At 48.3% G+C, this 24,566-nt stretch overlaps 3 protein-coding genes across 3 annotated transcripts; all 3 read right to left on the reverse strand.

Moving 5' to 3' along the window:
• Positions 1-3: 3 nt before the first annotated feature.
• LOC122390375 (zinc finger protein 474-like) lies at positions 4-6,145 on the reverse strand. Its single transcript, XM_043383267.1, has 3 exons — positions 3,589-6,145; positions 1,320-1,445; positions 4-362 (listed from the first exon to the last, which is right to left on the reverse strand). Exons 1-3 carry the CDS (start codon positions 4,765-4,767, stop codon positions 249-251), a joined length of 1,419 nt encoding a protein of 472 aa, XP_043239202.1. The 5' UTR covers positions 4,768-6,145; the 3' UTR covers positions 4-248.
• A 2,844-nt stretch (positions 6,146-8,989) lies between these two features.
• On the reverse strand, positions 8,990-18,814 carry LOC122390379 (tumor necrosis factor alpha-induced protein 8-like protein). The gene is made up of 4 exons (XM_043383272.1): positions 18,779-18,814; positions 17,706-17,960; positions 11,543-11,698; positions 8,990-10,644 (listed from the first exon to the last, which is right to left on the reverse strand). Exons 1-4 carry the CDS (start codon positions 18,812-18,814, stop codon positions 10,222-10,224), a joined length of 870 nt encoding a protein of 289 aa, XP_043239207.1. The 3' UTR covers positions 8,990-10,221.
• A 517-nt stretch (positions 18,815-19,331) lies between these two features.
• On the reverse strand, positions 19,332-23,401 carry LOC122390388 (NADH dehydrogenase [ubiquinone] 1 alpha subcomplex subunit 13-like). The gene is made up of 3 exons (XM_043383286.1): positions 23,204-23,401; positions 20,247-20,397; positions 19,332-19,843 (listed from the first exon to the last, which is right to left on the reverse strand). The coding sequence occupies exons 1-3, from the start codon at positions 23,289-23,291 to the stop codon at positions 19,639-19,641; spliced, it is 444 nt and encodes a 147-aa protein (XP_043239221.1). The 5' UTR covers positions 23,292-23,401; the 3' UTR covers positions 19,332-19,638.
• Between the last annotated feature and the right edge of the window lie 1,165 nt (positions 23,402-24,566).

Consider the following 24,566-nt stretch of genomic DNA (forward strand, 5'->3'; position numbering starts at 1 on the left):
GTGTTGTGCCATCGGTTGTTTCCATATTTCACTGGTTGAGCGCTAGGGCGCGTTTGTTGTGCGATAAAGCATTATCATGTAGGTTCCAAGCCTTGAGCACATCATTTTATTACACTAGGCATTCATACGTTGTCAAATCATACAATTATTAGCTAACTACACATGGTGTAGCTGTTATATTATGTTTATTTTATTTAACACCGCCATTCAACGATAAGGTACTTGTTGAGACATCACATTTTCAACACTCAAAACTCGATGAAAAATAAGCTCTCGTCTGCCTTAGAGACCGGAGGCGTCGGGGTAGTGCTCGGTACCGGAGTCCTCTTCTGGTTCTGCTCTTGCTGTTCTCCACTCACCCTCTGAAAAAATACACAACAAGGTGATACCGTTGGCCATGCCATAGAGTTGATGCGCCATTATCGATACGAAGACCATTTCATTAGACAGCTCTCTATACATCACTATCGACGTAACGGTGGACATGTCGTTAATGTACAGGTCCCAGGTCCCATGATGACGAGCAAAGAATTGTTCTATAATAGCCAAATGTTGTGGTCTCAGCATATTTCTTAGGTTGTTTCTGGACCCAGCTAATAGCTCCCGGCAGAGCATATTCAGGGAGGCTCGTAAGTCTGATGCAATTTTTTTTTAACCCGCAACAACTACGTGAATTCGTGTTAACCATTGAGTTCTAATCAAATGTAACAATTAATTCGGACACTTTCGTTAAATGGTCAATAGGCTCGTATTAAATTACCTATCAAATACCAGTTACCACCAGCTTTGGCTTTCGGGAGAGAGATATGGAAGAAGAACAGCATCCCGAGATGCTTGAGTGATGAGTTACTGCACCTTATGTGTACTTTAACATCGTGTCTTGTCAGATCATTCCCCTTTCACACCATGCCTAGCAAAATGCCTCAAGCCCTCCGGTCCTATGACGCTCGGCACACGTCGCCCAGCAACGGCAAAGTCCTTCTGCAAACATCGCTAATCAGGAGCTCTTTCGGCGTCCTCACCTCTGTGATGTCACAAGGTATTATCGCCACTCAAGGTGCCCAAAACACAGCACAGTTCAGCAAGCGGCGGGCGGGGCTTATAGGGGAGACAATCCTCGCCAATTACGGTGCCCAAACACAGCTCATACTCGCGGCGATTGGTGTCGTGAGGGGAGAGAGAGAGAGAGAGAGAGAGAGAGAGAGAGAGAGAGAGAGAGAGAGAGAGAGAGAGAGAGAGAGAGAGAGAGAGAGAGAGAGAGAGAGAGAGAGAGAGAGAGAGAGAGAGAGAGAGGAGCCATCCCCGTTTATCATGCTCACCTGAGCCTCCAGAGTGGCCAGCCGGTTGTACTCGTCGATGGGGGTGCCTTCAGGCAGGTGGTCGGGAGGCTGCGGCGCGGGCCCTCTCTTCCTTCTGGGCAGCGCCGTGTTGGACTTGAACCATCGCTGAGGGCACGGGGAACAGGCAATTGTTGTAAAACGTGGTGCAAGATGTTGGAGTTGAGTAAGACGCATCCAGCAATGATTATAGTTTCCAGCGCTGTTTTAGTGATGGCATTCCCTGAGGCTAGTTACGGTCAGTAGGTAAGACTACATAGTTATTGGTCAACTGGTTCGAATTCGGTCAGTTGGGTTGAGAGTCAACCAAAAGGCCGCTCAGAGTCAGCCGGGAGTAGCACAAGGTCTCAAAGTCAGCTGTGTCAGCTATCTGCGCATTGGTGTCAGGTGTCAGCCCACCGCCCGACCGGCCACTTCGCCGCCCACGGCGGTTACGGCTGCCTGAATGAGTGCACCAATCGAGCGGCCGGGGGCGCCTGCTGCGTGACAGCAGAGCGTATCGACAGGGGCATCGGTCCGCCGGCGACCCCCTCCTGGTCGGGCCCACAACAGACCGTTCGGGTCTGATCGACCGATGGGCCGACGCGCCGCCGACGCAGTCCGATAATTCACCGGACGCCAGCCGACTGATTCGTGATAGGAGTTCGATCCGAGTGGTTCGCTTTCGGGCTATGTTGGACGGTGTATTTTTGGACAAAGGTGATAGAGAAGTGATGTGACGCTGGGCTGTCTGAGACTTTTGTAATAGTCGGCCGACGAATACGACAGAGGATGGGTTCGTCGGAATGAGTGTGACAAATCACATCAGTCACGGTCTGTTGGACCCGGTCCAGGAGCGGTGAAGTCCAGCTAACCGTGACAAAGACAGCCGCTGCACCTGGCATTGCGCCGCCGCCTTCCTTTCAATACGCTGAGTCGGCTGCATACACCGATCGATGCTGAGACATGCCGTCGGGGTCGGCACAAACAGTGTTTGGATCGCGGCTTCGGCCAGGTGCTGGCCCTCAGACGAGCTCGATAAAAAGGAGCGCTGAAGCGGCAGCTCACCGGCGCCGACACATGCACGGGCACGGCCACACGCAACACGAGTGGAGAGTCGGCCCAGCCGCGGGGCCGAGTTATTCCAGGAAACACACCGAGCGGTTCGGGGGCGTTACCATGCTGCCGGACAGGGGAACGGCGGAGACGAGAACTGTGGAACTCTGGTGAAAGGATACCAAAAGGAAGAAGTAGTTTTTAACTTATGCCCACATAACATGCCATAAGTTTCCGTGTAATTTACTGTTAACGTTTGTTTACAACTGCAGCAGAAAACTAAAAGCATGTACCTACTTATATAAGAGCAAGAAGTGTCATTTAGACTTCTCAAGCACGTCCAAAATGTTATGAAATTTCGATGACGCTAGAACCGAGTGATGTTAGTTGATCCGTTCTGGGATGTCAAACAAATACTCGTACTCGTTGCACATTGATAGCTAAGCTGGAAAACTACATAGCAGCGCATGGATTGTCTGGAAAAATGCCAGTGGCTCATAAAACTTGCTAGTGCCTTGCAGAGTGTAAAGTTGAAGTTCTTTGTCAGGTTGCATGCGTTTGAATTAGCCATTATGTTGAAGGCATATTTCAAGCGTGATACGTTTTTGGGTACGATCGATTAGATTATGTAACAGTCCAGTATACAAAAGAGCGCTCGTCTGTCAGTATACTGCGGAGGTGAAATGCATATTTAGCGCTTACACCGAAATTGGAATGCGAGCTTTTTTGCTGTTCATTTTATACTTCTCGATTGGGTGGTTATGTCATGAGCTAGGTTTTCCTGCAATAAATAAGACAAGAACTCTTAGTTTGGAAAACAGATTGTTGTAATACAAGATGTTTTATGAGTAATTATGATATGTGAGGTACATATAATGGGACATTTATTACGACAGGTCCAAAAAATGTTTAGGTTATTCTAGGCATTTTTTTCAATTAAATTCAAACTCTACCCACTCTTCCGTTTCTCTTCAATCAGCCAAAGACAATGGGATTTGTATGTGTTCACGAATCTCCTTCCTCAGAATGGGGAGGTTCGATGTACTCCAAAATGGAGCTGCATTGTACTGCACATGCGATGGGAAGTGGGTAATGGGTAGGTAACTAACAGCCCAGGCGCAGGCTACACTGTGTGATGAGCTCGTACATACACTGTGCCAGTATGTTTGTACCATGCTTTGCGCATCAGCACGAATCATAAAACCCCCCGGCTCACCTCCAGACACTGAGGCTGATGGATGGGCAGCGAGTTTGCCCCGAACTGCCGCCCGCACACGTAGCAGACGACGAACGTGGGTCCGGCGGCGGGCCGGCCGTAGCGCGCCAGCGTCTCGGCCAGGTGCCGCTGCTGCTCCTCCTCGCGCAGCCGCTGCTGCGCCTCGTCCTCCTGCTGCTGACGCTGCTGCGCTCGCTTCTTGTCGCGCTGCTGCTGCTTCCGCTTGGCGGCCGGGTCGAGCGACGGCTGCGCGTGAAACCGCACCGGCACCGGTTTCTGGATGGAGTGCCGTCTCCTGAAGAAGCGGCGCGGCGCGGCGCGCGCCGGCTCCCGCTGGCCCTCCTCCGGGTGGCTGTGGAAGCGCTCCGGGTTCTCGGTCTTGCCGCAGGTGACGCAGGGAGAGGGCATGCCGTCCCGGTACCGCGGCACCGCCGGCGGCGAGCGGCTGTGGCTGCTCGACCGGCCGGGCGAGAGAACGGCCGTCCGCGCGCGCTGCTCGATGTTGGGCACGTGCAGCTCGCGCGGTCCGACTGCGAGACGCATGGTGCCCGGCCGGGCCGCCCGGCTGCTGGACGACTCGCTGACGTCATCAGAGACAGGTGACGAGCTGGATGACGCGCCGGAGGAGCTGGAGGACTTCGAGGAGGAGGAGGAGGAGCTGGTGGAGCTGGAGCCGGAGGAGGAGCCCGCCGGCCGCTCGGCGCCCGACAGCGAGGTGAGCGCCAGCAGCTCGCTGCAGCGGTGTGCCGACATGTCCACCTGAGCGGCGTGCTCGGCGGCCAGCACCTTGGGCCGGCTCAGGGTGGTCGTCTGCGGCCGGGCGGCGCGGCCCCCGCCCGGGGTGCTGAGCCGCCCCGGCGCGCCCGCCGCCGGCCCAGCCGCCAGCGCCGCCTTCAGCAGGCCGTTGCTGGAGGGCCAGGAGGCGGTGAGTGACGCCACAGAGGCGGCCGGCTGAGGCGGCGCGCGGCGCACGGGCAGCGCCTCCAGACGGACCGGAGTGGCGGCGCGCCGGCCGGCCGGCAGCGCCCCGTTGGCCGCCCGCCACTTCTCCAGACATTTGGGCTCGTGCAGCGCGATGGAGCGCGAGCCGAACTGCTTGTGACACACGTAACACTCGGCGAATGTGGGCGGACGTACCGGCGCTGCTGGAGAGCCGTCATCAAGGTCCATCATCTGCATCGCGTAGGAACGTCTAAATGAACACGGAATCGGGTGAACACGGCACCCCACGTTGTTTTCTATTTGGCTTTTATGGCTGGAACGTCGAGCACTCGCTCATTTCAAAATAAGAAAACTGGGTTTTAACACTGAACAGTGAACTTGAATGTCATCCACGGTAAAACAAAAAGCGCGTGAAATACTTGATTGACGAAGAACTTCACCGCTCCCAGTACTGTCCGATGTTGTTTGAGATTTGCGGGTCTTCTCACCTATCAATTGATTTGCGTTGTCGTTTGACTTGCCAACAACTGAATGTCTCTCGTAAACGCTTTCGTAAAAGGTCAACACAAGGTCAGCACTTTGATTGTGTTGCGAAGAGCTGCCGATACTGCTGAGAAGCACGAAGCGTTATCCTCACTACGTCTCCCGTCCAGCAAACCGGCTCTCAGCACTCTGCAGGTCACGACGTCAACTGGCTGCCGCAGCGTCACGCTGGTGTGCACGGGACGGACACAGACGGCGAGTCTCACGATAAGCGCGGACTTACACGTTAAGTCCGGCGCTAAGCACCGACTTACACCGTCCGTCGGTCACTGGGTGGGGACGACCCGGCGACGGTCGACTCCCGACCTCCACTGTGGCCGGCAGCGGCCGGCGGCGGGCACGTCCGATCGATCCCATCACCTGGCTGCCGACGGCGACAACACAGTGGCAGCGGCCACAGACCTCAGGCAGTCGCCGCCCGCGCCGGGACAGTCGATACTCCCAGCAGAACCGGCACCGGCACGGCCAGTCCGCACTGTTATAACGTGCGCCGTTCCCGGAACACCCGGCGCTGTTTGTTTGGAGTTTGTCGAACGTGGTATGGCCAATGACGCATAAAGACCTGTTATTTTACAGTCACCTAGACTGTCAGTGATGACTAGGGCTTGTGGCCTGCCATTGACAGGCACTGAAATCACCGAGACAAATATGTGAAAGCTCGATAAATTAAAGACTTTGTGGCAAGTGCTTATAATTTTCCAAGTGACATGATACCTACCATACTCTTTAATTAAATGAAAGAAGGAAAGCGTTGTAGTTTGCTTTTAATCTGGACACGATTTTTAAGTCCTTTTCAAGGCAAGCTGAGAATGGCAAATATGATTGAACTCACTGTCTGTGCGCTAAGCCACCTCGGACACTAATGAAGATTGAACTGGCTAGTAAATGTCATAAGCTGGAGAGTCAATAAAGCTGATCTTGTGGAATTATGCAGATTGGGAAACCACTTATTATGTCTGTCCATGGCCAGTAATAACGGCATTATCCTATAAAGAAGACTGCCTACTGTACTACTTTTACAACATCGGAATAAAGCAAGTTCTTAGGCGTAGAAGTCTGTACTCAAAGCGTATTTTTTTTTACAAAGCAGCTAGCAGCCTACCATTCCAGGCAAACGATTGCCCATGTATGTATAGTGAAACATTCTCTAGTCTACTGTACTTACAACTTCGTTGAAAGACTGCACTTGATTATCTCGGATGTCTAAGCTGTTAGTGTAAGAAAGGAGCGAGGTAACCGGCTGTAGCAGGGACCAAGCGAACGAAAACACTGTCGTCACTTATGGAAAATTATTGATGGCTCTTATATATAGGTAGCTCTTATTTTAGGATATCGGAGACATTCTTATCATGCAACGCCATAGGCCTTAAGTCAAAATTCCTTAGTTATTGGCAGGGCCTGGGCCCTATATGGGCCCCGCAAATAGTGTGCTTTCTTATCGGGGTCCAAGGCCGTATATTAGGTCTGGGTCGATGCAGGGCATGTGCAGGGCATACAGAGAGGATGCGTGTGGTCGCCGCTAAACGCACGAGTACCTAAATTTGATTTAGGTACTTTTCAGGTGCAAATTGCTTTACTAGATTTTAACATTTATTTGTGTAAACGATGCAAAGTTTCATTTTTCTAAGCAACATGATATGCTTATGTAAAGCGGACATCAACCAGACAGCAGAAGTCGGTCAGGTTTTCCAAAAGCAGCGCGCTGATCACAAAGAAACCAAAAAAGAAGAAAAATTCCCTCAAGGGCAAGCGTGTTTCTCTACATTTAAGACGAAGTTTTTTATGGTTAATTTGTAGTTTGCAGAATAAGTCTGCTTAAACGTTCCACCAAACGACTCTACGTTTAACAAACTGTTCTACAAATCCGCTAACAATTTCTTCTCTTTTCTTCTCTCGCACTTTCCCTTACCTCTCTCTCTCTCTCTCTCTCTCTCTCTCTCTCTCTCTCTCTCTCTCTCTCTCTCTCTCTCTCTCTCTCTCTCTCTCTCTCTCTCTCTCTCTCTCTCTCTCTCTCTCTCTCTCTCTCTCTCTATCTCTCTCTCTCGCTCTCGCTCTCGCTCTCTCTCTTCTCTCTTCTCTCTCTCTCTCTCTCTCTCTCTCTCTCTCTCTCTCTCTCTCTCTCTCTCTCTCTCTCTCTCTCTCTCTCTCTCTCTCTCTCTCTCTCTCGCTGTGTCTTCCTCCCTCTCTTCCTGGTCAATTTTTCACAAACCGTGATATGCGGTACAGTATACTTCCAGGCGTTACTACTGCTGCCATCTATCGGGTAGTTTTGAACTATCATAGCGGCTCCTCTGCCATTGAATGCGGCGATGGCCTAAATGCCTCTTATACGATTTGATCCTGGTTTTGTGAGCACTCTTGAGTTTTATGGGCGCCATAAACGTCAGCTTGAGAACAAACCACCTACTCGGCATCACGCGAGTCGCGTGGACCGAGCACCTGGTTATCGACTCCGCTGTCAGTGACAATTCACTGATCACGCATCCTCAGCCCGACCGGGTCACGCTGCCGAGCCCCTAATGTCGCCCGAGGCCGGGGCACCGAGGTCAGCTGGGCGGGGCGCCAGTCCGCTCGATGACCTCATTACCCGCGGAATGTGGCCATGGGCGGACGTTCAATGACGGCTCGATATGCGCCCATAGGAACTGCTCCGCCGTCAAATGACAGCAAAAGTTCGCTCCAAGACTACTAGAACTACCTACCTACAACATACATATTATATATAGGCTCGCTCGAGTGACCTCCTTTTACGCGGGAAGTTTTAGACAAAAAGTAATACATATCGCGAACTTACGTAATATTTTGTTGGCTGAGTATTTCATTATTTGCTCTCTCATGAATATCAGTTTAATACTTTCAAATGGTTTAAGTAGTCGTTTTGACATGCTCAGTTTTTAGGTGAGATCGTAAGAGTTCTTTAAAAAGGGCGTTTACTTGTTTTTTTTTTTTTCGCCTCTGACAAAAGCACCTAGTAGGGATGAGCGATATTTTCGATAAGGTCACATTCATTCCATACCCATGACTCACCCTCGTACATGAACATTTTGTCATTAACTGGCAAAGATAACATTGCTCAGTTTTATCGTAAGTCTTCTACATGACACTCCAGAAAACCCGTCTTATCCTGAATCTTGTCCGAAGCGGGGCGGACCTGTCGCCTTTCTGCGGCCAACGGCGAGTTAGATGGTGGGTGCCAAACATCCGAAAGCTTTACGGTAGTATGGACAAGTCTTATGGTAGAAAGTAATACGCTTGTCCGGCATTTCTTTCTCATTTTAAGAAGCTTAAAACTTACTCCAAATCTGCAGACATATGCTGAACAAGCCAAGCCCTCCATGTATCAGTGAATCTATGACGCCATTAAGCCCGCACCATAACATCTGTGACGTCATCACGCCCAGTAGTGGCGTCACGGAGCCGGGGTAATCCGTGACATTGCAGCGCCACAGTCAGAGGCTATTATTAGCCTCGACGAGGGTCTGGAGCGCGCTGAGCCACCCGCCACGGCCGGGTTCATCGGTAATGTAAACAAGCATATCGTTCTTTTCCAGGGAGAGTTGCCGACAGCGACATTCGAAATGAGACCAGACCAGATCAGCATCACTTCGTTCCAGGCTAAACGTTCGTCTCATGATGTATAGGTTTCAAAAGCTTTGTGGTCTTTTGTTCATGCACCATCACTAACACTGAACGCATTAGCTGAAGAGCAGAAATAAGCATACTTCTCTGGTGCGGGCCGGAAGCAACCGGTGGATGCCAAAACATAAGCAGATGTAATCGAAGACTACCACATACAGCATTCGAAAAATAAACACTAACTTGAAGATCATGGAGGTTCACTTCCAATATAAGTCTGAGCCTGCTGTGGAGCGGACAGCTGACAAGTCGGTTTGGGAGCCGTAGCATAGGCATTTAATCTGACCACTGTCCTGTATTTTGATAGCAGTCTGAGGTTTATTAAATTATAGAACCAGATTCACGTATTCACGTATTCACGTATTTATCGGTGGGAGCTCGAAAAAAGTCTGAGCGCCGAAAACGAGAGCAGTGGGTTCTGGGTCTGCTGTCTGAAAACAAAAACATCCGCGGACCTCTGTCCACCAAACGGTCACAAATACAATGACAAACGCAAACCAAAATAGTGAACATAAATATCGGTATAATTACTTCAGCAGCGAAAACCTTAGCTGTAAGCACATGTTATAGTACACTTTTGTGGAACTTGGTTTCTCAAAGTGGCACTCAGCAAGTACGGCCCTCCAGCAAAAGAGTGGTTGGTTAGCCTATGTGCTTTTGGTGCAATAACTTTGAATGACAGAGACACCCCTGTAAAATGACTCAATAGAAATGAGAAGAGGGTTCGTGCACACACTTCGGCAATGGTTTCCAACAGCCATTAGACGTATTCATCAATGCAGATTGCTTATGTGATACTGGCAACCAACTACTAAATACCTGGAGGGCCGTAAATAGCATAGTATATTATTTTTAATTATCTCAACCTAATCAATAAAACAACATATCTTGCAGAAATCTACAGTTTCAAAACTAAACTTTTCCCATGTTATCGCTGCCCTACAGCGTTTTCGCGACAGTATAGAGGTACACATCAGCATGCAAAATCTGGTCAACTCATACATATGACTAGCGTATAAAATATCAGCACAACTGACGCATACACCTTATCACACTAGCAAATGTTGTAAGTCACAGCGGCTAAGGCCGATGTTTCTGGCAGACTGAGTGAGCTAAAATGTGAACAACAGATAATTCAGATGGCGACGACTATTTGCACGGACCATGCACGAGCAAGATACATGAGAGCATTACGAGCCGATCAAAATAATGCGGTCCCAGCATCCAACAAACTATAATTCACAGAACATGAGGGAATAATACATAGATGACAGATGGGCATACTCGCACGCTCATAAAATCATGCGATCGCACCTGACATGAAATGCAATATCCTAAGCATCCACCAGCGCTGACAAGCATCATACAGAACAGCGGTGGTGACTCCACCAAGCGTTTGCTTCACAGGTTTGCCTATTCACTTTTCCCCGTGGATCGCACCAGTACTGGCCGCTGGTTACCTAGGTTACCTGCACCGTCAACGGACAGCTGCGTGGCTAGGCTCCGACCTGATCAGCCGGCGCTGTCCTCAAACGTCTCTAGGAGGGTGTGCAGGTCGTCAGTAAGACTCCCGAGCAGCGCACGGTGCGAGGAGCCACTGGCGAACACCGCGTCCAAAAACTGCTCGCGCGCGAAAAATCCGAACACATGCTTCACCCGCGCTTTGGTTTTGTCCGTGAGATGGCGCTCGATCAGCGCCAGTATCGTTGCCTGCATGTCCGCCAGGCTCTTCAGGATAAAGTCGTGGTCGTACGTGAAGTCCACCTCGTAGAAGCTGATGATGGTGAGCGCCGTGGTCTGGAACTGGCGCTGGAACTTGTTGGCCAGCTGACGCTCCTCGGCGTTGAACTGGTCGTTGCGGTTCAGCAGGCCCACCTTCACCATGACCTTAATGATGTTCTTGGTGACCTTCTCGGCGGCCGCCTTGTCGCCGCTCTGAGAAAACAGTAACAAAGGGTTGGTCAAAGGGTTACCTACCGGTAAACCAGTAAGAAGCCGCTTACCGGCTAATGCCTTTTACGAAATCGATATAGTCAAGTTTCTTTTGTGAGTGCTGGACACTTTTAGAAATCCTTTTTTGAAGATATCACGGCTGGTATCACATTCATAGTTCAAAATAAAGATTTTGTTCAACGCTCCTCTTGTTGTACATATAGGGATTGTCCAATTGAGATAAACAAACTTTGACCTCAAAGTGAGAAACACCTGAACAACAGCTATCTCATGCTTCTAAGGAAGCTATTCATCGCCATCAACTCAACCCATCACAAGCAAATATTTATTGCATCTCCGACAAATATTGTAGCCGCTGGCATTCGTCATCACTGATTCATCTGCCTCTATCCCACCAATGGCTGTATTCAGACTGTCTATCCGTGTCTGCACCCCTGACCGCGGATCGAGGGGCGCCTCTGTGCCGCCGGCGGCGCCGAGCGGCCAAGTTTGACCGGCCGGCCAAGTGTTTGGGCCACGGGAATAGCGCGGCCATTGTGCGACATGAGTCGAGTGGCCGGGCGGCGACGACCACTGGCGGCCGGCCAGCCCGGCAGCAGCGGGAGCGGCCGGCGGCCACCGTCAGTCCGCGCGGAGCTGCCGCCGACCGGCAGCGGCCGGAGTGGGGAAGGACAGGGGCGGAGAGAGGAGAAGGACCAGACAGAGAGCGGAGAAGGACTGAGCAGAGAGCTCGGAGCATGGCCCCGGAGAAGGACCGGGTAGAAAGCGGAGAAGGACCGGGGCAAATGGAAACCGGATGTCGGACAGGCCTGATAGTGGTAGATGGGGTTGAACGGCTCAGGACGAATTGGGCTGATTATGTCATGATAACGCTACTGACCACTTGTTTGCAGAGAAGGCAGAGGTTATCCAGCAGCTGACTGGTGTTGTCGTCCACCAGCATCTTGGCCACCGTCTTGTTGCTCAGCTTGCTGGCGAGTTTCTTTTGGGCGCGCATGCCGATGTCCTTGGCTCGAAACTCGCTCATGGTCAGGCCCTGTGCAGACACAGACGGATACCGAAGTAATGCGATGCATACAATGATTATGTATGAACTTGAAAGACAACCGTGTCAAAACACAGCTTATGATATTCGCCGGAGATACTTAATTCGCAAAACGCTAGACAGCGTGCACACTGTTACATGAAGAGCTACAAAGTAGTTGCAGGACAAAACGAGAATTTAGACGGGATGCATAGATAGGTATTCAAATGATAGAAGAGACCAATGTTGACAACTGTCTTGCTACAGTTTGAAAGTCACATTCCATAAGCAAGGACGATGCCGTAGGAAGATAACGAAGGAGAATAAGAGGGTACCTTACAATCCACTCTAAGAATAGTTGCAGGCATGACTTCAAAATCAATTTCAGCCTGTGTTCTTCATTCATATCAACTCATTTGTCGCCTACTCGTAAGTTGCTTCAAGTGTGTCTCGTATGACTGATACGTTGACACGCATTGTTATGAATTATAAACAAATCCTATACCTACATCAGAAATCAGTGTCGTTGCTTTTTATTTAGCCTCCAACAGACACTGTGACGTTTATTTATGTGTGTAGTACACCGCTGGACTGCCCCCAGTGGAGTTTACACTCCACTTTACTCTGCACCCGCCCGGCCGGGCGTTGCACGAGCCGCGTTTGCTGACGGGGCCGAGTTGCACCAAGCCGTGCTCCACCGACAAACCGTCGCCCCTACCCCTCACAGAAACACCGAGAGGCGAAAAAAGCCGCTGTTCTGCACAATACTCGGCGCGTGTGTAAATATTGACACGAAGCGGCGGCTGTGCGAGTGTTGACACGGAGTCGGTCCTCCCTGAGACAGCCACCGAAGACAGGCACTTTGTCGGGTCACTGTTAGCTGGAGCCGTGCCGACCGAGCGGTGATCAAACGGCGGTGACGGCGACTCTGTCACCGTGAGTTCGTCTACGGCAAAACTGTCACTCGGGGATGAATCTGAGTGTAGGTCACTCGGTGACGCGCCCGTCACTCGGAGCTCAGACCTGCCTGTCGGTCAGAAGGGCGCCATCGCCGACCCGCCAGCAGCAGATCCGCTCTGCTGTCAGCTACCGCAGACAGTAATCGGTCTCCCCTCCGAGTGACGTGGCTGCCTGTCGCCCACAGATTGAGGCCCCTGTCGCTCAGCCCTGTGATGAGTGATCGCTCAAGTCACTCACGTGCGTCCCCGCTATCCGCTGAGCTCACGAGTCACGTCTCCGGACTCGCTAATGCTCGACTCCGGAATCCGCTCACGGCAGTGCCCGGAATTTCCTCGTCCTCACGCCGCCCGGGATGCCTATTCTCGTCTCCGGGATGAACGCTCGTTCGTCTTCGGTCGCCCTGTCAGCATTTAGTCTCACAATCTGCCAACTGGGCCATTCGGTTTTGATAATCCATGACATTTGACAGTTCCGTCTCTTCACGGTGCCACTAGAGACGGATAATTTTATTTTCACTCCGACATACATGTTGAGTAAGTAATGAATTTGATCTGGTCGCCCGTTTAATTGCTGTTTTGTCTAGTTAAATCAAAATAAAACAATGCTTAGTGAGAAGTTAATTAAATCATGTCTTCCGATAGTCATAGAATGCGACATAATAGACATGAAACACATCTACGGAAGAGGTAATTTATAAATAAACAAAAAACGTAACGAGCAAGCCATTGCCACTTATGCTGACCAGAACAGCGTCCAGAACCCGGATGCTTAAATCCCCTCGCCCCGTGTGTGTGTGGGGGGGGGGCAATTTGCCCCCCCCCCCTGTGGGTTTTCCTGAATAGCAAGAAAATGGCGGCGCATAGCGCCGCCAACTTTTCGGTACCTTCCCGGGCATCAATTTGACACCTTCACACAAAATTTCAAGTCTTAGGTCACCTTAGGTCAGGAGTTATTGAGGTCATGTTCGAGCAAAAATGAGCAAAAAATATGCAATCTTGAAACGCTCACCAAATCTACAGTTACCGAGCAATTTCAAAGTTCTTTATATGGTCATGTAGACAATAAGCGGCGCTACAAAACTGCGATCTCAAATTTTCAAAATTTTGGGGTTTTGACCCCTAAAAATTCAAAAATTGATTTTTTTTAGAAAAACTCAAAAAATCAAAAAAATCTGAATTTCGAAAAACGGAATATATGTGACGGTCTTTGCGCTCTTCTATAAACATACCAAATTTCATATCAAAATCTCGTTTTTTAGCCAAGTTATAGCGAAAAAAAACTGTTCAAAAATGATGACTGACGTCAAATTTTTTAACTCAATTTTTAGCGCTTGTAGACCACGTAGGGCAAAAGAAAGACCACCATTGAACTCCCCGTGACGAGCTGCATCGAATCAATACACATTTTATGCAAAAATATCAACTTTGAAATTTGACCTAATTTAACCTGACCTTGACCTAACCTTGACCTGACCTTCACTTCACCAGAACATAATCTTAACTGACCCCAAAGGCTGCCTGACCCACATAATCGTATTTGGCATATAAAATAGACCATAATACATGCATCACATGATATTTTCACATTGTGACCCTCAGTGACCTGACCTCTGTGACCTGACCTGGCATCAGTGACCTCTAATAGCAAAATATGTGTTTGAAGAACATTTCCCCATCGATGATTTTCAATGAAATGCATTTTACTCGATTTTACAACGCATTTCTTGAAATGCCTGTAAACTGTGAAAATTCGACCTTTGACCTGACCTGTGACGTCATCGGTTTGACCTAGGTCAAATAAAATTGGGTCACAAGGTAGTTCCCTGATGGGGCTATCCAACACTTTTTGCCGCTTGTCGCTAGGTTGCGTGGTTCTCGAAATCTTAGGGGGGAGGAATTGCCCCCCCCCCCCAACAGGGCGCGTTGCTCGGCAGAGCCCAACGGGGCGCGGGTTAAAAATATAAAAAATATTGCTTCTTTACTGTTTAAAACCCTATTCCTGGCGGGCTCCGCCGGGACAAGAAACTGGCGGGGGGGGGGGGCCGATTCGGCCCCCCCTTCAGATCTCAAAAACTACACATCGCAGCGACAAACGGCGAACAGCGTTTGATAGGTCGTTTAAAGATCTACAACTTTTACATAAAACATTTTCAGGTCAGGTCAATATTGAGGTCACCAGAGGTCATCAACGATAAAATGTTTTGGAATTAGTTACCTCTATAACTTTTAAACTAAGAAACATAGAGACATAAAACCAATACATTTTTTGTTGCTCTCGCCGAGGCGATGCGAAATAAGTATGTGATGACCTTCACAGGTTAATATGAAATTTGACCTGAGGTCAAGGTCAGGTCATTCATCAATGGGGTTGTGGGGTATGGTCATGCTGCATACCAAACGACGCGCCTTGACCAGGCGAGCAGTTTGGTACCACTTACAAGTCTTTAGCACCATCATGTCGTGATTTATTGACAGAAAAACGATTTATGACGTCACATGACCTCAGATGACCTTTGCCGGTGCTCCTGTCAATTAGCGGCACCAGGATCATCACCGATGAGATATCTTCCATAATACTGAAATAATTGGGTGGTTTTGACTCGTTTACACGAAGCAGGAGGCGTTTCAATATTTTCCCATAGGCTTGCAATGTAAAGGTCACGAGTGTGGTCTGACCTCAGGTCACAGATATGAAAATTCTGAGATATACAAATTGCACATACTGGTACCCTAACTAAAGCCTGAAGAGAAGAAATTGATCGGTCAAAAACTCTAGCTCTGGCGTGATTGCAAACTTTTCTGAGGTAGGGTCACCAAACCGCCTCTGGTGACCTGACCTGAGGTCAGATCAACTCAAAATTTTCAGAAATGTTGCGTAAAAGCCTTTTAGGAAAAGTCAGAAAGTTTGAGCTTCCTAGCTCAATGCGTTTGGGAGAAATAACCAAAAAACCTCAGGGGGGGGGGGGGCTCCTGAGGCCCCCCCCCCGCCAGGAATAGGGTTAACCCGCGCCGGGCCGGGGGTGTTTGAATATCTCCCTGCTGTTTTTTGCAGATATCTAAAAAACGGAGGCGCGGAGCGCCACCGTTTTTGGCATACCTGTTTGTGCATCTTTTCCGCACATGTTGTGACAATTTCAGACCCAGGTCGCCTTAGGTCAGGTCACCAGGTTACGCCAAGTGACCTCACCTCAGAAAAAATAAGAATGCTCGTCATAGCTACACCGACTGATCGATTGCCTTGAAACTTTCAGCGATTGATGAGAGCAACATTATCTATAAAATGTATATCTCGGAATTTTGATATCGGTGACCTAAGGCCAGGTCAATTTTGCGGCCTCTCCATTATAAGTCAATGGGGGAAAATTGAAAAGCGTCTGTTTTGCACGAACGCTATTCTAGACACTCTCAATCATCGAGATGTACCTAGGTAAAATTGACACACTGAACCGGAAAATGGCAACTGTGACCCCTCGTTATGTCCCCGAGGTCATCTCAGGTCACGAACAGAATCTAACAGTTTTTCGCTAATAACTCGCCCCCACCTCCGGCTCGGCGCGGAATCTCGGAGCACCGGCCCGGCGCGGAATGTTTATATGCCTGACCAACGGCCAAACACTATCAAAACGATGTATTCATGATAGACGCTGCATTCTGGCTGGGATAGTATGACATCACAACTTGCCTCACTCTCAGGACCTTTTTATTTTATCTATTTGTCATTATGCATACCTTTCCGAGGCTGCTATGCCTATTGTTCCGATAATAACCCGTCTTTTACTTGCAAGCAGCGAGCCCAAGCACAACTTTCTCGCCTGCCTCCAAGCTCTATGCTTCTATAGTCCACCAATGACATGAGCAGCAGCCATGTTTATGGTCGGTTCGCGTGCGGCCGCAGCATCACATGCAGTAGGCCGGCGCGGTGGGGTCGGACGCCAGTTCCGGCCGGGGTCGGCGAGTGCGGAGGTCCTGGCCAGGTGGGCTAGTGTGGCAGTGCAGGGCCGCCACCGCAGAGGTCAGCTAAAAGGTAGCGAACGGCTAACAGCGATTATCAATGCAATCAACAGCGATAGAACGGATACGCGGTGGTCCATGGAATCTATGGTAACTGCAGCGCGGCACATCAGCGGGGAAGCAAGCTTTATAGTGTTACGTGACCTTTACCTACCTTTAGCTGGCCGTCTTGATAGGTAATTACCTATATGTCCCGGTCACCTTTCCATTCAATAATCGAACGGCTTATGTTTTCGGTCACACACCGATTTTTTTCTTTATTGCTCCTTTTATGTGCGTTCTGTTTAAACGTCAATGCATTCTCCTCAGGAGAGAATGAGGTGTTGACATACAGGAAGATTAAAACGGCCTCTTATAATACCATAACAAAACAAATACGCTTAGTTTGACGATTGATTATATAGCTTCATGAATGACAGTCACAGTCACATGTGACCGAGGGAGGCGTGCAAACATTTCCAGGACATGTCGCGGGACATTAGCATTTTTCTCTCTCTACCACAGTTCCACTCGCTCAAAACCGACACCACTCACACCCGAGCTCATACATATTCCGGCGGCCGGACGGGCGGGCGGCGCACCACAGCCTCTCTCTCTCTACCCCGGCAGGAAAACGGAAGTCGCAATCTGCGTCCGCTGGGCGCCGGAAGCCGTCGCCGTCTACCGACCGCCACACGCCGGGACGGCCGAGGGATGGGTCGGACGGCGCCGGGCGCGCCTCGCTCCCTCCACGAGCGACCTTCTGTGTATATGCCGTGTGCACGGTGAGGGACGCAAATGATTGCACCAGAGCCGACTCTATTTACGTTCAGCCTCTGTTCGTACTCTGTCTGTCGGTGCGTCGAACGAAGTCCCGTGACCGCAGTTCATCCCCTTCTCAGCGTAAAGCCCAGTTTTGAGCATACGAATGTTTATATAGGTGCTTTGACCTCAAGAGTTTACGCTTGCGAAACGTCTATCGGAAAGAAAAAATCAGGGCGCATTTTCACAAGAGACTAGAGCGAGAAAAATAGGACCTATGTAAGGCATTGCAAGCAGAAACACCTCACCTTGCAGTCACCAGCCGAAGTTGACGTTCCGACCTCCGAGCCGCCGGCAGTCAGCACTTCCCACGGACCCACCCACCCGTCGGCGTGAGCGCCCTGCGCCGGCCAGGGGCACCACACGCGCGCACAACCCTCACGGCCCCGCCGGCGGACGAACCACTGACACGGCCCAACCCGGCGGCCGTCCGCGGCAGCACTGCTGCCATCTGCCGGCGGCGGCCGAAAATTAGGGCAGAACAGAACGAGCGGGGAGACCGGCTAAAGGTATGTGGATTACGGGTGCTGCATTACTGCAAATGATTATCACTTTTTTACCGTCTTTTGCACATTGAAATGTATGGATTTAGGAGCTGTGCGCCCCAATTTATGTGCTGAGAAACAGGCCAGCTTAGTGCCTCAGTCGTCTCTGTGCGTGTTTAGGTATGTAGGCCTACCTACTGCGTTCGCTGGGAAGATGTGACCAGTGACACAAATACCTACCTTATCTCACGCTTCTCTCCGAGCTTCCTCAATTATTTTTAGTGATTATATCGGCGCAAGAATATTATGTGCGTACCCACAGATAACAGTAGTACTACCGTTATATGTGGCGTACCTAAACGTCATCGTAGTCTACCTACTTTTCGAAATTCCATTCCAATGGATTCATTCGTTGCCTAGACATCATCCGATAGCGAAAAAAGCTTCCATGTAGAAAATGTAGCACTATACATTTAGATAACACCTGATGAATCTGGAATGGAAGATTTTTTGGTTGTCCAGACACCATACCTAACGGAATTAGCGCGTATAACTACGTTTTGCGGTCGTAGGTATTCCATGACCAGACCTCACCCCGACCGTGGAGCCAACTTGGTCACGGATTTTGGGAGTCAGTGCAGCGCCATGCCAGGACTAGAATTGACAATAACTTGCAGCACTGCTACTTATGGTGTGCATAGTCAGGCAGGATGCTCTCGAATCTCCATGCCGGTATGAACCGTTTTACAATCTATTACAACGCTCTCTATGCGGCACGCTGTAAACAGAAGCATTTTCGATTCAAAATGCTTGTTTGTGTGAGTTGAGTACCTTACCTCGAAAGTGCAGAGCGTGACAGAAATGAATCTCATATTGCAGTGACCAAAGAAACTGCATCAGTTGACAGTTACCTTGTCAAATGCTAAATCAATGTTCCAGTTAGCAAACTCGCAAGTGATCTCGCCTTTGACGAACTCAAGAGAACTCGCCTTTGACGAACCGGCACACCTTGAAAAAGTCAACGCTGCTTGTAACCTGTTCGGCACATGATCAGAAAATAGCCGGAACCCGAACAAACAGGTCAAAGCTAAATATATGCAACTGTTGGGCATCAACATTGCGTTGGTGCAGGGACCCCTCGCGGTTTATGTATCTTGCGAGCGTTGTGATTTGTGATGCGAACGTTGTGATTTGAGATGTGAACGTTGGGAGATACGCTAAATGTCACGCACCTAAACATTAAACATGGCAACCTTTCACCTTTCGTTGATAAGGAATGGTATAGTTGATTAATGCTGAGCGATGCGCAATTTTTCATAAGCAAACACATCAAATATGAATCTCGCCCTAGGTGTTCTTTGTGTGGGTGTACTGTTGACACATGGAATGCTAGGCAAAAAGCCAGTCCACGCATCATTTATTATCCATGTTAGCACACCGGTAGTCACAGAGGACGCGTCACACGCCACAATCATTCCCAATGCGATTCACTATTCACTGTACAGCACAGAGCAACACTCCACCAAAAAAGGTACCTAAACGTTCGACCTGGAACCGCGACTAAGCGACGGCAGGTCCCGTACCCCGTCTATGAACCGACGGTAGTGTACCTGACTGCGGCCCCTATCGTCACGGCCGGCCCGCCGACACTGCCCGTCCCGTGTCGCGGTGCGCCCTAGGATCTCGCGGGCGCCTCCTACTTGAACATGCCGTACTCCATGCGCTGCCACAGGTACTTGGGATCGGCGTGCGCGTAGAACTCGCAGATCTCGGGGTCGGTGAAGCCGCGGTTGGGCCGCTCGTAGATGGGCAGGTCGTACAGCTGGCCCACCTTCCAGCCGGGCACGTCCTTCATCAGGCGCGCCTCCTCCTCCCGGTTCCGGCTCAGCTGCTTCAGGTACCTGACACGCATATTCAGAGGTGAGCTACAGACCCCGTCACGGCTTTACATACTCTACACTGTCTAAGCTGTCAAGCGCCATCCTCACAGAAGCCAAACGCAGGTAAAATGAGGTCAAGAGCATGCAGTTTTAATCACCAAAAACTTATTATAGAATAGCATGACAGCATACTCGTATATGCCAATGAATGATCAATATAAATTTCATTCACACACCAGTATAACAGAATAAATTACAGCAACAAAAGTGTGACCGAATATGGTGCAAATGTTTAGATGTCTAATTGAATGAATATTTAATATTTCTGGCACAAGTAAATGGACAAATTAAGCAGGAATTGCAAAAAGGAGATACATAGCATATTTAACTTTGGAAATTGCTCTCATCACAGAAAAATACTCACTCCCTGTCACGCTCTGCAAGAAGAATGGGGAAGATTGCATTGTGACTGCTGCGCTGCTCAATTTTTCTATTCTTGAACACCTTGTGCATCCGATGTGTGAGCCAAAAACCGAATGCGAACAGTCCAAGGTAGCCAGCAATCATCTGATAACCTGAAAGATAGAAAAATGTCTTAGTTTTATCACATAGATACTCATTATGTTTAAAGTCTGGCAAATATTTAATAATCATAGACCTCTCTACTTCTATGAAGTTAGCATATAAATATAGAGGTCTATGAATTAACTCAAGATGCAGCCTGGTAAGTGGCAACCATGGATGGGATGCATCATGCAACAACTGGGCCGTGGCTTTGGGAAATTAAGGCCTAGGATTGCTAACCATGTGGATTTTTGTACAATTTTAAACAAGCTTTCCATAAAAGTTCATTTTTTTTAGGTAAACAATAAAAAATACTCATATTCAGTCAAGTTCAACACCAGGGAGGGGCACACAGCAGATGATTCTATTAAAGGTCATTGTGCAAAGCAATTGCATCCAGTATCCACTGATCTGCTGTAAAACTTCAAAATTTGTTGACCTACCATGATAAATCCCATGGATAAAGTAGTTTTTTTAGTACCTACTATGCATCTTTGTTGATGTAATCCATAATCATGTCCATAATATGGACAAAAAGTTTAGTTTTCTTAAAAAGACCACCCCAGAGGGGTGTTCACGGGCACCGCACACTGCTGCGTACGGTGTGTGCGGTACGTCCAGCAGGCGTGGGGGTAGGGGATGGGTAGGCGGCTCTGACGTCACGGCTGCGTGCGGTGGACGGTCCGCTGTGGCCAGTCCCGACCGGCCACAGCGGTCGCTGTGTGCGGTGACGCAAGGCTGACGTAGGGACGCAGTGGGCGGAGCTTGGAGGCTGTGTGCGGTCCGACCGCACACAGGGTCAGTGAACAGCCCTCTGCTTAGACATAGATTTGGGTTAAAGGGACCCTCCCACCTTAACATTAGTTTTGAGTTGAGATAGCCAAATTGGTGGCCATGGCCTGAAAATACCGGTTTGGGCATTCACAACATCGAAAAATGCCTTAATTCGGAGATATGGAATTTCAAACTTGCAGTTTTCGGATTCTAAGGGGCTAATGCATTGGTATGCCCCCTTAGAATTTGTGACGTCAGCGGAGATCTAACGATTTTTAAATCTTTTACTAAAACGTTTGGCAGCACGCGGTGGTATATGCTGCTTTGCGCGCAACAAATGCCGCACTTTCAAATAAAGTCGCTAGGAACAGCGGAGATCCCAAAAAGTAAACAAAAGTAAAAGTCTAATATCTTGAAAACCGGTGAATATTTTTCGATGAAATTTGGTAGATATTCATTTTTGCTCTTTCTGAACCGAGCGACATCACTTTCATGCCAATTCATTAACTTTTTTGAAGGTGGGAGGGTCCCTTTAACATTAGAATTGAGTTGAGAATTGAGATAGCCAAACTGGTCCTTGGCTCACAATCACCGGTTTCAGCACTCACAACGTAAAGAAATGCCTTCAATCGAAAATATTTAATTTCAAAATTGCAGCACTTGTACTCAGATGGGCTAATGCATTTGAATGCCCCATCTGAATTTTTTATGTCAGCATAGATCTAGTGATTTCAAATCTTTTACTAAAACCTCTGCAAGGCTGTTGTGGTACCTTAGGTGTGCTGCCTTGAGCCCAATATCGATATCTGCCACACTTTTAAGATATACCTACCAAATTATTGCTTTCAAATGACATCAGGGAACAGATCAAGCTGCAAAAAATAAACAAAAGTAAACATCTAATGTTTCAGAACTGGTGATTTTTTGATTTGTTAGATACATATTTATTTTTGCTCTCTCTGAACCACAATACATCACTTTACTGCCTATTCATCAACTTCTTTGAGGGTGGGAGGGTCCCTTTAAAAAATACAAAGGTATATACCATTTTTCATCATTTTTTTGCACAAAATTCGGTAAATATTTACTTTAGGTCCGCAATATTATTTTAACAAGAAAAAATGCACATTCTTACACTATTTGATGTCCTGAATTCAGATATGATGCTTAAATGCATCAAAAATGTAAAATAAGATACTAAAACCCCAGTACATTACACCGCACTGCTGCACAATACACACTGAAGGAAGCACGCTTCCGCGACAAAAACGAAACATACAACGCTGCCCTATAAAAGAAAAAAATGATGCGGATATTCATTAGTTTTCGACGTTATGAAAATGACGTCATAATACCAAAGCACAAGAAAAACGGTGAATAAAAAAGAGAAAATATTTAGCAAAGGTAATAGAGCATGAGAAAATGATCAGAACATAACCAAACCTTACCTAACCTGACCTACTGATGTTTGCCTACTGGGGGAAAAGGAAAAAGTGACTTGCATGAATAGATTGCAAGCAATGGTAAGTCAAATATTTCTAGGTTAAGTGGTTATGCATCAGGCTTCAGGCCTTCGGCCTGAAGCCAGATACACAACCACTTAACCTAAAAATATTTGACTTACCATTGCCTGTAATCTCTCCTAAGGCATTGCCTTCGGCACTGCACCGCTCCGCCTCAATTATTTTGACGTCACTTTCCTCACAATTTATTATCATCCGTGATTTCGCTCAACCTTGGTTGGACCATTTGTAGCGGGTGCGCCGCGCAGACACGTGCAGTTCCGGTCGGAGGTGGGGCCGTTGGTGGTGATACTGATGATAGTAGTGTACTGGTGCTTTAAAATTGGTTTCTAGAAGGAATAAGTATCAGAAATGAAATCAGGAGGTCTTAGAGTATCGTGTGAATGACTTTTATTTACCCCTCTGTTTTGCGGACCTAAAGTAAATAAATACCCAAAATTCAGTTAATTAAAGCATTTGACTATAGTAATTGCCTGTCAGCTGATAAAAGGGGATTTATTTTGAATTCCTTTGCACAAACCTGTGAAGAACTTCTTGGCAGGAACACGAGTCCAGTTGACAGCAGCATATCCACCAGGTGGTGGCATATCTTGTTTTACCCCAGCCATGGTGACAAATTATCTTTTTTATCTGATTAATTTCCACCCCTCTCCCCACACACACACACAACGCATTCCAATACAACCTTTTTTTTTCACAAAACATGCGCTGCAATCGTACAATGTGCGCAGCTAACGTCAAACTTTTCACAAAATGCTTTATTACACTATACGTTTTTTTACGGATTGAATTTTCGGAGTCTAGTGTTTAAGTGAAGATTTTGGATGAATTATTCTATTTTTTTGCACGCTTAACAACTTTTTTTGTTGAAAAGCTGTAATCACAACGCGGAAAAATATATTGTTCTTGATTGAAGAGTCACGACTAGTAATTTATACTGGTCTTGAATCGCGTACACAAAACATTATAGTTTTAATGTTTTAATTGGATTTTATCGAATAATTGAAATATTTTGATAACTACTGGGGAAACGCAATAGAATAAATTGATGAAAATGTATTCAAGGGTCAGCGATCGGATGAGCGTATGATCATCGAGCGGATTGATCATTGAACGCAGGGGCGTCGCCGTCGCCACAGATTTTCGTCAGGGGGACGGATCGGCCGACTAAAAACCTAAAATTAGGTATCATGTACCGTATTTTTCAGGCCGATGCATTGTCTGTTCAACGATACTGGGCCGAGTTCCTACACGGTACACGTCTGAAGTCAGATTCATCATTTGACACGGTTAACCAGAGGCAGAGCCTCTGTTCTTCTATCAGGGTATAATTGTTGACGTATGCCGTCAATCTGATAGTTATTAGTTAATGTATTATGTATATGTTACAGGCCATGTAGGTGTCGATTTTTTTATGTGCCCGGGCACCCCCAATGCTGAGTTGGGCACCCCCCAAGGGGCTCTGGGCACCCACAACCAAAGTTGGTACTGGCATCACTGTTACGATTCTTTGAACGCATTGTTTTCTCTAATTCATAGGCGCGGGAACGGGGGGCAGTGGAGACAGTTTACCCCCCCCCAACTCTAGGGCCGCCCCCACAGATTTAACCCGCGCGGGGCTGGGGGGGGTAAATTTTACCCCCCCTCGCGAATTTTTGCGATATCTCAAAAACGGCGGCGCGCAGCGCCGCCAAACTTGCTGTACCTTTTCTTACATCAATTTGACACGTTCCCTGAAAATTTGAGCGAAATCCGTCGGAAAATTTTTGAGAAATTGACGTTTTAGTGACGTCATGTTCGCCATTTTCGCATCAAAAACGGCAAAAGTTCAAACGCCGCTAACATCTTCATTTTTAAAGGAATCAAGACGTAACAAAAAAGGT

This window comes from Amphibalanus amphitrite, unplaced genomic scaffold (assembly GCF_019059575.1).
Source record: "Amphibalanus amphitrite isolate SeventyFive unplaced genomic scaffold, NRLGWU_Aamphi_draft 000394F_arrow, whole genome shotgun sequence".
In the NCBI taxonomy this organism is placed as follows: domain Eukaryota; kingdom Metazoa; phylum Arthropoda; class Thecostraca; order Balanomorpha; family Balanidae; genus Amphibalanus; species Amphibalanus amphitrite.

Excerpts from the sequence above, each read along its gene's own strand:
- LOC122390375 (XM_043383267.1), bottom strand. The coding sequence starts at position 4,767 with ATGCAGATGATGGACCTTGATGACGGCTCTCCAGCAGCGCCGGTACGT. Across the intron at positions 1,446-3,588 it reads ATCAGCCTCAGTGTCTGGAG|CGATGGTTCAAGTCCAACAC; the intron begins GTGAGCCGGGGG and ends CCGTGCCCTCAG. Across the intron at positions 363-1,319 it reads TGGCCACTCTGGAGGCTCAG|AGGGTGAGTGGAGAACAGCA; the intron begins GTGAGCATGATA and ends GTATTTTTTCAG.
- LOC122390379 (XM_043383272.1), bottom strand. The coding sequence starts at position 18,814 with ATGAGATTCATTTCTGTCACGCTCTGCACTTTCGAG. Across the intron at positions 17,961-18,778 it reads TCACGCTCTGCACTTTCGAG|CCGGTCTCCCCGCTCGTTCT; the intron begins GTAAGGTACTCA and ends ACATACCTTTAG. Across the intron at positions 11,699-17,705 it reads CTTCGGCTGGTGACTGCAAG|GGCCTGACCATGAGCGAGTT; the intron begins GTGAGGTGTTTC and ends GTGTCTGCACAG.
- LOC122390388 (XM_043383286.1), bottom strand. The coding sequence starts at position 23,291 with ATGGCTGGGGTAAAACAAGATATGCCACCACCTGGTGGATATGCTGCT. Across the intron at positions 20,398-23,203 it reads TGCCAAGAAGTTCTTCACAG|GTTATCAGATGATTGCTGGC; the intron begins GTTTGTGCAAAG and ends TCTATCTTTCAG. Across the intron at positions 19,844-20,246 it reads CTTGCAGAGCGTGACAGGGA|GTACCTGAAGCAGCTGAGCC; the intron begins GTGAGTATTTTT and ends TATGCGTGTCAG.